The sequence below is a fragment of the Euprymna scolopes genome, chromosome 28, assembly GCF_053919585.1.
Source record: "Euprymna scolopes isolate OS-2025 chromosome 28, ASM5391958v1, whole genome shotgun sequence".
NCBI classification, from domain to species: domain Eukaryota; kingdom Metazoa; phylum Mollusca; class Cephalopoda; order Sepiida; family Sepiolidae; genus Euprymna; species Euprymna scolopes.
This window is the reverse complement of record NC_136509.1, coordinates 54,758,317-54,771,051: the sequence shown is the minus strand read 5'-3', so window position 1 is coordinate 54,771,051 and position 12,735 is coordinate 54,758,317. Positions and strand designations below refer to the sequence as shown.

Below are 12,735 nucleotides of genomic sequence, written 5' to 3'. Positions count from 1 at the left end.
AAGATCTCCCTCTGTTTCTCTCTTCATATAATGTTGCTCTTTTCATTACCTAGCTACATAAACCTGTAAAATGGTTCTCCCTAAAAAATAAATGTTAAAATTTGGATTCAAACGCATGACCAAAAAATGGAAGCTTCTGTATTTAGACATCTTTATTGAGGTCTTTAAAATGATATTTAACATGTTTGAGTCCTGAGCCTTACTATCGTAATGCCAAAATTATATTTAAAAGGATCATCGATGTATTAATAGCATTGTCACTACTTATCTACATTATCAGTTATAGTTTTAATACATAGCATAGATATGGTTGGCTTGAATATTCTTGTGTACTGATTCTTCTACCTCAAGAGCTTTTTGATTTTCTTTGGATGCAGTTTTTTCTTTCTTCCTTTTTTGGTTTAAATAAAATGACAATCTTTTTCTTTTTGTATTTAATCAGTCAATAATTTTGATTGCTGACAACACCATGGCATTTTAAGATACAGCATATAAATACAAATTCAACTTAGAAAACTAACTACTTTAAATAATAATAAATGATACTATCGTGTCAAGAGTTTACGTAAGATTGATACAAACATTACTCTTGTACAAAACATGTTTATTTGCCATCCGTAATCTGGGTTGGAAATTCAAAATCGCAGCAAATGAGGTATCTACAAAACTTTTTTGTGCGATAAATTCTCTTCTACCATTGTGAAACCTAATGAGCTGCGATCAAATGATGTACACATGAAAGTACTGATCATCATCAATTCTAATGGTTTTTCCACTGGCTTGGTTAACATTGATTAAAGAAAACACTTACTGAAGTGAAACCTTCTATGGTTTTGAGATCTGTAAAAAAGAGAATATCAGATCTCGGGGGGAAAAACTTTATAGTTGTTAAAAAAGGAAATGGTTTGACATGGCCACACAAAATATGCTGCTCATGTTCAAGTTGGAAGGAATCAATTTGTAATGCAGCTGATTTATTGAAAAGAGTCTGCTCAATCCACTCGAGATTGATGGTCATATAAGAAGTAGTTGTAAAGTAGTATATCATATAGAGCAGTTATTTTTACTTATACAGTAGAACCCTAGGATACAACATTTAAAAATTAGTAACAAAATACAGTACAGTATATAATCAAATAACATTATAAATAACATTGTAAAGCAGGGCAAATACCGTAACCAGAGGCCGGAAAAACATTGTATTCCACATTGTAACCTGAAAAAAAAAGTATCCTACGGCCACTGTATTGCGGAGATCTACTGAAGTTTTATAATGGATGAATGGGGTAAACAGATATCCATCTTCATTATAATTGAAGTTGGGTTTGGATTGAAGGCCTATCTGAGTCTGTGTTTGAAACAATTAGGTAGAATGTCCATCCAGTTCATAGACAAAATATATATAGGTAGGGGCAAAAATAACTGAACCCCCCCCCCCCCAAAAAAAAAACAGACTCCTATGCTTCTTAAAAGATGCTTATCATAATTATTGTTTTTAATTTACGTCTAAATTTTGACTGTTTGAAAGATAACGGATCAAAGTTAATCTCTAAAAGGAAAAAAAAATGTGAAAAATGTTAAAAAATGTTTAAAAAAAAAAAAACCCAAAAAACATTTTGTTTAAATTTCAAGTCCGAATAAATCAACTTTAAAAATTTCTGGAAAAATAATTATCAGTTTTCTTATACTATTTCACCAATAATTAATAAATTAAACTCATAAGATACCAAATTTACAAAAATATACTTACGTTTTATTACAAAAAAAAATGCATAATAAACCAAAAAAGCAATTTACAGTATGAAAAAGATGTCCCGTTAAAAATGTAAACACAAATGGTGCTGATTTTCACTAAACTACAGATCATGATAAGCATAATAATTTTGTTTGATTATTTTATTTGAACAGGAAAAGCTTATGTAATGAATATACACAAGAATTTCTTTATTTTCCTCTGAAGATTTTTCTAGAAATGGGACGAATACTTTTTATTATTATTATTATTATTTTTTTTTTTTAGTTCTGTGCATCCGTAGGTAAACAAATGAGTTATTGCCTCAATTTTTCTCATTTTTTAAATTCATTTTTTTTGTGTATTCCTGATATTTAATAGTTAAAATATATTTTTTCTTATGCTGATGTTTACACATTCATTTGTGCAAAGAAAGCACTGAAATATTACATGTAAAATTTATCCTAAAATGTTATCTTATTAATAACATGAAATATTTTTTGCAATTATTTATTGTGTTTCTAATCTTCTCCTCACAACAAGGTGTGATTAGAAAAAGGTAAACCTGCATTAATATCAAGGTTTCTATTTCAGGAAGCCCAGAGACAAGCTAATCGAGAGAGTACAAGTCGTCAAATTTTTGAAAGTCGAGAAGAATTACAAAATGAGAAAATAAGAGTAGGTTCCTTGTTTATTTCACTTATTAAACTGTATAAAGCTATTTTAATCTAAAGATATTGAATTATATTTAAACAAAAGAAATATTTTATATGCTAGATGTAGTTGTAATGGAAAAGTTTATCCATACATAAATATATGATTTTATTTATGACTTATTAGAATAATCAAAAGTAAAGCATTAATAAGATTTTAAAGTGTCTAGATGAATAGTTTTGTTTGTATAAATTTGATTGTAAGTTTTTAAGATTGTGTATAAGCTATTGCTATTTTTAGTAGTTCATAACTGTTTATGTTGTATGCCAAAGATGTATGGTTTAGCAACTATGGCTCAATTTTCATTGCCGATAAAGGATCTATAGTTGTGTTGTGACTGACAAGGGTTAATGTTAAGTTAGTTGTGCTTGGATTGTCGCAAAAATATTCAATATTAGCTGGTGTTTGATTAAATTGTTCATAGAAAAGCCTTGTTTTACTTTAAATTATGAACAAAAAGATTATTTTTCTTAAAAATTATTTTAGGAGAAAGTCTTCTAAGTCATATGAAGGTTCACTCCTCTATATTTACCCAGCATTATCTGGGTGGAGACGTATTGCCAAGTACAAAAATGAGAGAAAAGTAATTAAAAATATATTCATAATTATAATTAAAAAACAAAAAAAAAACCTTTTTTAAAAATGTAAAACTTTTCAATAAATATTTGGTTAATAGTAGATAAAACAAATTCAATCTGTATATATCAAAGTTACGTATAGACAAGAAAAAGTTTTATTAATACAGAGATTTGATAATTTTTGGGTATATACAAAGGTATCCATACATAAATATATTGAGAATGACTGAAGAAAAAAAAATGTTACATTTTTTTTTGGAAAAGTTCAATCAAGCATTGGAAAACATAGGCAACATTTATCTGGATGTTAAATCAAACATGTTAATGTTGTCAAAAATTAAAATATTCTGAAACTATACTAAACGATCTTCTGTATCATTTGAATTATCATTTCCTTTGTTTCATAATGTTTCGACTGATGTAACCTCTGACCTTCAAGTTCATTTTTGTGAATTTAGTAATCCCTGGCCTAAATTGTTCTCATTTCAGTAGTCATAACTGAGTAAAAATGTATTTTAAAAATTCAATAGTAATAACTAGTTATGCTATGCATCTAGACAAAATTAAGTTAAGTTTGCCAAAATTCATACAGGAATTGTCACCATGGCTTTATGGCCTGGTGAGTAAGAACATTGATTAACAATAACCGTCTTCTGAAAAAGTTCGGTTTTGACTTTAAGCAAGAATAACTAAAATTAATATAAAATAAGATTTCTATCTGCTCATGACTGATGGAATAAGAACAATTTTCCCCTGTAGATTTAATGAAGGGTTCAGTCTGAAATAATTCTGTAAACATTTCCATGTTGAAAAAGATGCACCTGATAAGGTTGGTGAATTTATGTTATTACCTGTAGTAAGGATTGAACCGGGAAGGATAAGACACTGTAAAAAAAACAATGTCTATCTTTACATAATATATCAACTTTATTTATATCTTCATGTTAACCAATGCTTTTAATCATTAGACTTTATCTTAATATAGACATATCTAAGTGACAGTCTTTTGGAGGCTGAAGGTCAGTCCTTACTCTAGGCAATAATAATTATAGATAACATAAATTAATGCTTCTACCTTGTCATGGCTGATGAAATGAAAACAATTTATCATCGGGGATTAAATAAAATATTCAGATCAAAATTCTTTACCGGTTCCAAAGTTTGACAAGAATCTGAAATGAGAAACACATACACAGACAGACAAAAAGTGTTGTTGTGTCAGCATTCATTGTGGGTTGGTTGAACCAGCTCTTCCAACTGCATTCTCTGCATTTTGTATAGATGCCGCCCAGGCACGTCAGTTTGAGGCTACCTTCAATATCAGGTCCAGCCATTCACAGTTCCAGCGGCGCACTCAGAATACAGGATCAGATCAGCATCTTGCTTCACCATGCTGAGCCAGTTTTGCAGCTGACCACCGCATCGTTTCTTCCAACCCTGAAGTTGGGTTGAGTTGATGGTGGCATGGATGAAGTCATCTGGTTGCTGGCGCAGAGTGTGACCAAACCATCAGAGATGTCTCAAAAGGAGGGTCTGTTTGAGGGATGGTATCCGGCAGCGTGAATGGATAATGGTGTTTGGGACAAATTGGTGCCAGCAAATCCAAAGGATGCGGTGTAGACATTGATCAAAAACTTTCAGTCTGTGCAGGTCACAAACGTGTACTGGCCAGGTTTTGCATACGTATAGGAGAATAGTGCAGACAAGAGCTTGGTATATTTAAATTTTTGTATCAAGTCTGATTTCATTTTTGGAGATGAGTCAAGTGTGAAGGTGGCAGAAGGCAACGTGGGCATTGTTGATATGGTTGTCAGTATCTTTTTCATCTTGGCCTGTTGTAGTGATAATAGAGCCCCGGTATTTGAAACTTTGGACCTCTTCAAGGATTTCTCCAAGGAAAATTGGTTGTGAATTGTTTGGGGAGAATCCAGCCGCTAGTAATTTTGTCTTGTCACGTTGATCTTCATTCCTACCTTTTGAAGCAAAATTCTGCATCTGAGTAATGGCAATATGAATCAAAGCTTTCACGTGGGATAGCTATATTATCAATATAGTCAAAATCAGAGATGCATAGGTCATGGCTCATGGTGACCTGTGGAAAATTTGCTAGAGAGTTGGAGGTGATCCAGTCAATAACATAGTTGAAGATTGTGGGGGAGAGAAAACAGCCCTGACTGACTCCCGAACATATTTCAAAGAAGTTAAACTCTTGATTGACCGTATGTGTGGACCTTTATGCGTGTAGATAATTAAACAGCTTTGATCAAGTTCAGCAGTTTCGGCGGGATGCAACAGTACTCCATCCTTGGACATACTTGGCACTTATACAGGTAGAGAATTGCATCAGCAGTGAGATATTTACTGGAGTGGTAGAATGATCCCACCATTTTCCAGCAGCCTTGGCAACTGATTTGATGTAAGTGTTCCATCTCAGATCAAGAATAAAGGTTAAACCCAGAAGCTTGTTAAAACATGGATCTCCCAAGATGAGAGCTATTCATTTCAGACAGACAGGGCTCAGAGCGGTGATGATGGAAAGATAGCTTGGTTTTAAATGCATTAAAATTTACCAGCCACCCCTTTCCCCATTGCACCAAGATCAGAGGAGAGAGAGAATCAGAAAGAACTTGGTCGTTTATGGCCTTTGAAATGTTGCCATAGATGGTGGTGTCATCAGCATAAATGTCTATGAATGATCTTGGGATGTGATTTAGGAGATCATTAATGTAGATCAGGAAGAGAGTTGGACCCAGGAAGGATCCCTAAGGAACTCCAGCATTAATACTGTGAGCTTCTGATTTCTGCCCATCAACCACTACTCTTATGAACCAATCAGAGAGAAATGATTTAATAATTGAGAAGACATTTCCAGTTATAACATAGCTGGAGATTTTGTGCACTAGACCTTTATGCCATACCCTATCAAAGGTCTTTGATATGTCAAGGGTAATTGCCCTGGAAAGGAAGCCTCCATTGAGAGATTTGCTAATCCTATAACTGTTAGCACATATGATGTAGATCTAGCAAAATGGAAACCATATTGCATGTAACCGAGAAAGTTATTTTTGCTGAGTTATTGACTTTGTTTCTATTTAAACAGATTCCAGTAACTCATGATGCACAGGAGACTATTTGGTTTGCATTGAGAGGGAGATGACTCGAAAGGTGTCTGCCTGCATTATCTGTTAAATAGCTTTACAGTTAAGTTAAAGGCATCGGCAAAGTCGATGAAGCACACAAGTGTTTTCTGCTGAAAGCTCTAGCGATGTTCAAGGATTCAGTGCAGCGTAAAAATCTGATCTGTGCAGTCATGATCCGGTCTGATTCTGGTAACATGTTTTCTCTGAAACCTCTTCAGTAATATAGAAGCAAAGATTTTGGCGATAATATCGATGAGGCTTATTCCGCAGTAGTTACTGCAGCAACAATTGTCGCCCTTTTTGAAGAAAGGGAGCAGAACTGCGTCCCTCCAGTCTTGGGGAAGGCTCTCGGTTTCCCACACACGGGAGATGATCTGATGAAGAATAGGGCCCACTAATGCAATTTTAAAGATTTCTAGCAGAGATGCCGTCCTCACTGGCCACTTTGTTGCTTTTTAGCTTTTTGATGATGTCTTTGGTTTCGTCCAGCATTGAGGTAGAGGTGTCACAATCGTATGTATTTAAGGTGTTGATCAGGTTCAGTTGTGTAATGTTGCTAACATGGTTGAGCAGCGAAGTGGTCGCTTCATTGTTGTATCCGCTTATCAAGATTGGAAATGAGTCTTCTTTGTTGGTTTAGGATCACCTCACTGCTTCCCTGGAATGGTTTGGTGCTGGACTGGAGAATACTGTAAAGCTTCCTTGTCCCCCACTGATGCTGCATGTTCCATATCTTCGGCGATTTTTGTCTAGTGGACATTTCAATCAGCCATTTCTGAGTGGGCAGTTGCTTGGCACAGTTGGTGGAAGCGATCACATCCAAAGCAGTGGGCTAGTTTTATTTTGTTAGCAAGCTTGGTGTAACCAGAGATCCAGTCCTTTGCATAGCATCTGGTTTTACCCAATCTGTTGGGCAAGTTCATTTTTTTTATTTATTCTTATTTAAATCTATTTAATTATACCCATCATCCCAATCCTCAAGATCATTGAGGAATCCTGCCGTTTTAAATGCTCCTTCAAGTTGAACTTTGCACAAAACTCCACAATTTATGACTCCTTGCTCTATGTATCGTATGAGTTGGGTTTGTTTTTATTTATTCATGTTTAAATTTATTTAAGTGTACCAATCATCACCATTGTCATGATCATTGTATTTATTCATATTTAAATCTATTTAATTGTACCTCTCATCATCATCATCATCTATGGCAAGCAAGTACATGCTTTAAAAAGGTTTAGTATGCATAGCACTCCTGCTGGTCTACAAAATAGCCCATGTAGACTTAAGCAACCTACTCACCTCTGCCAAATTCCTGTCCCATACAAATTGGAGGGTGTGAAAGGCGAATGTTCGGTGCCTTAAAACCGAGCTCCAAAAGCCAACTTCCTTCAACAAGGATATACAGGCGGGTTTGGGGACCGCTTGTGGATTTCATATTCTCTAGAAACTCCTAAATATAAAAATGAATTCTACTTCTACCTTAACTACGACTACTGCTACAGCGTTGGAAGAAACTGACGCACTCTCTTTCTCAGCGCAGTGAGTGCCTCGTCAGCAAACTAGGATTCTCAGACCCAAATCAGTCATCAATTTGCATGTTGGAGCGTGCACGTGTTAAAAGGTGACAAAACACACCCTCCACTAGTACAATGTTAATGTAGCCTACCTTCCGAAGGTCAGCCTTGCAGATCATGGCCACAAAACAATCAAAATCCCCCAAAATGATGGATCTTATCACCTTTACTACAGCAATCCTACAAATGGATTCGGTTAAATCATTAGGCGAGCAACGCTCTCCTTGCCTGGGAGTCAATCTCTCCACGTCTTGCCAATGTCCATCTACGAGGTGCCTTTTTCAACATCACTAGTGGCTGTGTACGTTGCCATTGTCAATGCAGATGATGTCACCGAGGATACCTTTTACGATAGCCTGCAGGCTGTTATAGATAGTATTCCAGCAAGAGACTTCGTAGTGGTTGCAGGTGACGTCAACGCTTGCACTGACCCTGATATGTTGTTGGCCCCTTTGCTGTTGGTGACTATTTCTTAAATGGTGATCATCTTAACAACTTTGCTGCTGTAAGCCAGATGACAGTGTCAAGCACCAATTTCCAGCATCCGCCATGCCACTTAGTCACCTGGTACTCCAATTATTGAGTCACTCATAACCAGATCGATCATGTTCTCATCAGAACTCGTTGGGCCTCCAGCATGCTAGACTACCATTCTTACCAAGGCGTGGAGACCGGTAATGAGCATGGCTCCAATCATATGATGGTCCGTGTAAAGCTACGCCTACGCCTGAAAGCCAATCTATCCACCAACCAACTTAAAAATGTGACATTTCACGACTCAAATGCCTGGAGACCAAAGCCAAGTTCCAACTCCAGATGTCAAACTGTTTCGACAGTTTAGAAACATTTCAACTCGAAGAGTCCACAGCTGAGGATATCTGGCTGTCCTTCAAAGAAGTGTTTAATTTTATTAGATTCTTACCCAGAATTCCCTCTATATTAAAAACAGAAAGAAAGATCTGTATGATGTATGTACTTATGATTAAACAAAAATATCATATTCCAAAAATTATGTAAATTGATTAAGTAGTTTTATTTTTATAAAGAAAATCATTTTTAAGTGATTAATGGGAATTTGTAGGTATTACAATATAAATCTATCAGGTTTTAATTATTGTTAAGTTACCTCCCTTTGTTTCCCCCTTAGATTGTTTTCAAAATTGCAAACAAGACAGTCACTCTTTCATTACTCATAAAATTTAATTTTCTTATTCAAAAATAAAACTACTTGATCAATTTATGTGATTTTTGGAATATGTTGTTTCATCACGGATACATGCATCATATAGATTTTTCTTTATTTTCATTTTCTAATATAGGAGGAATTTTAGACAAGAACCTTTTTATTAATATAAATATTTAGACAAGAACCTTTTATTAATATAAAGCTTTGTTTTGTGTGGAAAGTAAGGAGAAAATGAAATTTTGTGTTCCATTTACAGTGGAACATATCAGATATGCTTTTTTAAGAACATGCAAATGTGATCTTTCAATACCAAACTCTGATGCAATGTTACAAAGAAACATAACTTTCATATATATGATATAAACCATTAGTTCTATATTTTCTCCATTATTTAAGATATTCTGAAATTAGTCTTGTCATTGCCAGCCAGTGGCTAGTTAAAGCAGATCATAATGAATAGCCCAATACTGTCTTGTGTTATATTTGCAGATTGGTATTAATTTGTCACTAGGGCTGCATTCTATATACAACACCTGTTATTCCCAAATGGTTATCCATCTTAGTACATGCTAACACCAGAGAGAAGCAATTCAGCAGGAGTCAACAAAGGCAGCAGACAATATACCTTCTCATTTTTCCTGTGACTATTTTTGGTCTACTTTTATCCATCTGGTATCAATTAAAATGGATGGCTCTCATCTAGGGGAAGCTCCATGTTTCAATAAGCTTCTGACCTGAAATGGAACACGTACATCAAGTCAATTGCCAAGGTCGCTGGAAAAATGGTAGGATCCTTTTACCACTCCAGAAGATATCTCATTGCTCATGCAATTTTCTATCTATATAAAAGCCAAGTATGTCCAAGGATGGAGTACTGCTGCCACATCTGGGCAGGAGCTGCTAAAAACAGCCTATCCTGCCTTGACAGAGTATAAAATAGGCTTCGTGGCTTAGTGAGAGATGCCTTTTTCTCTTCCTTGCAACCGCTCTCCCACAGGAGAGGACCTTAAACTATATCCAGTGGTGAGGGCCCCAGCTTGTGGGCTTTGAGGAGTGTGGAGCCACCCTTTAATTACTATTGCTCCCAGGTCCACTCTGACCCGGAGTGGTAGTACCTGTTAGGGTCCCAACTATGGGTTAAATAGAAACCGACGTGAAAACAACAAATATATTCTATTAAAAAATTTTTTCTTCAAAATCTTTGGATTCGGCATTAAATAACCTGAAAAGGGTTGATATGCCGTAAAACAAAAACAACCAACCAACCCACAGGAGAGACATTGCGAGCCTGTCTTTGTTTTATCGTTACTTCCATGGCAAGTGCTCGTCTGAGCTCCAATCTCTGGTTCCCCTTGCTAATATGATAATATAATATGATAAACATCCGTCTAGCTGAAACCACTGTCAAAAAGTTTCCCCACTCTTTATCCGTGCCAAAACTAAAACATAGATTCCATGAACAAAGCTTCTTTCTTAGAAGTGTACGCCTGTGGAACTCTGTTCCGTTTGCCTGTTTCTCACCTGACTACAACCTGGATGTCTTCATGTCCAACATAAACAAATTCCTGATGAACCGCCTCCTTAAATAAGACACTTTATCAAATCTGCAATACTAACATACTGTAAACGCAATAACCCTTATCCCCGAGTGGCTTCCGGGCCTTGATAAGTAGTGACTACCTTGTTAAAAAAAAAAAAAAAAAAAAAAATTATTACCTCAGTCAAAAAATATTTTATTATTTTGAGAATATTTGGTTTTGGATATGTTAACACATTAAATTGTATGCATTATTACGAAACTCAAAAAAAAAGATTATTAATATAAAGATATGCCAAACTGCAAATAAATCAGTTTGGGAAGATTTTCCTTTTTAATTCCTCTAATTTTTCTTTTTGTTTTTTTTAGTCTCCACTGTTAATCAGAAACAACATGTTTTTGCCAGTCTTTTAGTCTATTATTCCATTATTGTTTTATTAGTTTTTCACAAAAAGATGTCAATGACCATGAATGCAGACAACTGACAAAAGAAGACTTTCAAAAAACTCTGGTTTGTTCTCTAGTGAGCGAAAATGGCCTAAAATTGCAATTCTTTACAAATTTTTGAAATTTTCTTCATTACTTTATGGAAAGTTGGAACTAATAGTTATTTACTTAAAATAACTAGAAGACTGTGGTGTGCACTCTCGGAGACTTAATCACAATTGACAAAAATTGTGTTTTTTCAGAAAAGTAGTTTTCCCCTCTAATCTAATGAATGGTTCATTACTGAACATTTCTGAGATGGGTATATTTGCGGATGACACCATGCTCTATAACAGGCACGAGGAGAAAACGAATGAGCACATATCTAAGGAAATGGCAGAAACACTAGATGAAGACCTCTAATCTGTAGTGGAATCGGGGCAAAAATGGATGGTCTCATTCAATGCTTGTTTCCTTCAATAATTACAAGAAACCTTCTCTACCACCAATAGCAATGGCCAAAAACACATCTGAAAGTACTTCCTTTAAACTCCTTGGTCTAACGTTCCTAGGGAACATGAATTGGAGCAGATACATTAAGAGCATTGCCAAGGCTACTGCAAAGAAGGTGGGCTCTCTCTACTGTGCTAAAAAGCTACTTACGCCTGAAAGTATCTTATACCTCTATAAGGCCATTATTCGCCCATGTATGGTGTACTGTTGTAACATTTGAGCTGGTGCATCTGCTACTTGTCTCTCACTCCTGGGCATGGTTTTAAAGAGAGTTACCAACCTGATAGGTCCTGAACAGTCATGTAAACTTCAGCCTCTGTCCCATTGACGAAATGTTGCATTCCTCTGCCTGTTCTACAAGTACTTTAATGGTGAATGCTCTGACAAACTACAAACTTGTACCCCCTCGATGTAAATACCCCCGACAAACAGCAAAATCCAACCCCTACACAGTAGAGATCCCTAGGTGTAAGAAAATCTTATATTTCAATAGTTTATTCCCCAGAACTTCTAGACTTTGGAACTCCCTTCCGGGATTTTGCTTTCCTAACTGTACTGACTTACAGAAGTGTAATGTGAACAGACATCTTGCTACTCATCTCCCTTCATAATATCCCTACAACTTATGTCCCTGGTAGTAGCCCCCTACTTCAAAGTGGCACTGTGTCTTGTTTGGACTGAAAATTGAATTTAAATTATAAAAAAAAAAAAAAAAATTACACTATTCAACTAAGTGATTATAGGAGGAGACAACTCGTGCTCTACTTGTGATTTTCCTTCAAAACATCACAAAAATTATTTTTTTAACTAACTTAAAAATTTTAATTTGTCAGGAACAATTTAATTTTTAATAATATTTTGGATAACTATGTAAGTTAATAAAAAAAAAATGAATTCTATTGTTAACACTATTTATTACGTATCAATCAAATATGATAATTTTAATTGATTTTATTGACTATAAAAAAGGCAATGGGCTTTTTTATTGAGTAAAAGTATTAAATATGAATGTTTGAGTGGGTTTTCTTTGGAACGATGATCGTATATTCGTAGATGCTTATTTAGAATTACACTTTCAAAAAAAAAATCTTTGTAATGTATATACCCATCATGGATTGAAGATATTATATTCCAAAAATCACATAAATTCATTGAGTATTTATTGATTTATTTATTTTTCAAATAAGAAAATCAGATTTTATGAAGATACAATAATGGAGTTGAGAACTGCCACAACTACAAAATTATTAATTACTAAAAATCGTAAATTTGGATTTTCTTTATAAAACTAAAACTACTTAATTAATTTGCATGATTTTTCTAATATGACATTT

General features: G+C 34.8%; 1 protein-coding gene across 4 annotated transcripts in view; it reads left to right on the top strand.

Moving 5' to 3' along the window:
- LOC145249633 (citron Rho-interacting kinase-like) overlaps positions 1-12,735 on the top strand; it is a 384,140-nt gene that overhangs the window by 114,490 nt on the left and 256,915 nt on the right. For all 4 annotated transcript variants that reach the window (XM_080111385.1, XM_080111382.1, XM_080111384.1 and 1 more), the window contains exon 20: positions 2,327-2,410. In XM_080111385.1, the coding sequence (XP_079967511.1) occupies positions 2,327-2,410 (84 nt within the window). The remainder of the gene's footprint in view (positions 1-2,326; positions 2,411-12,735) is intronic.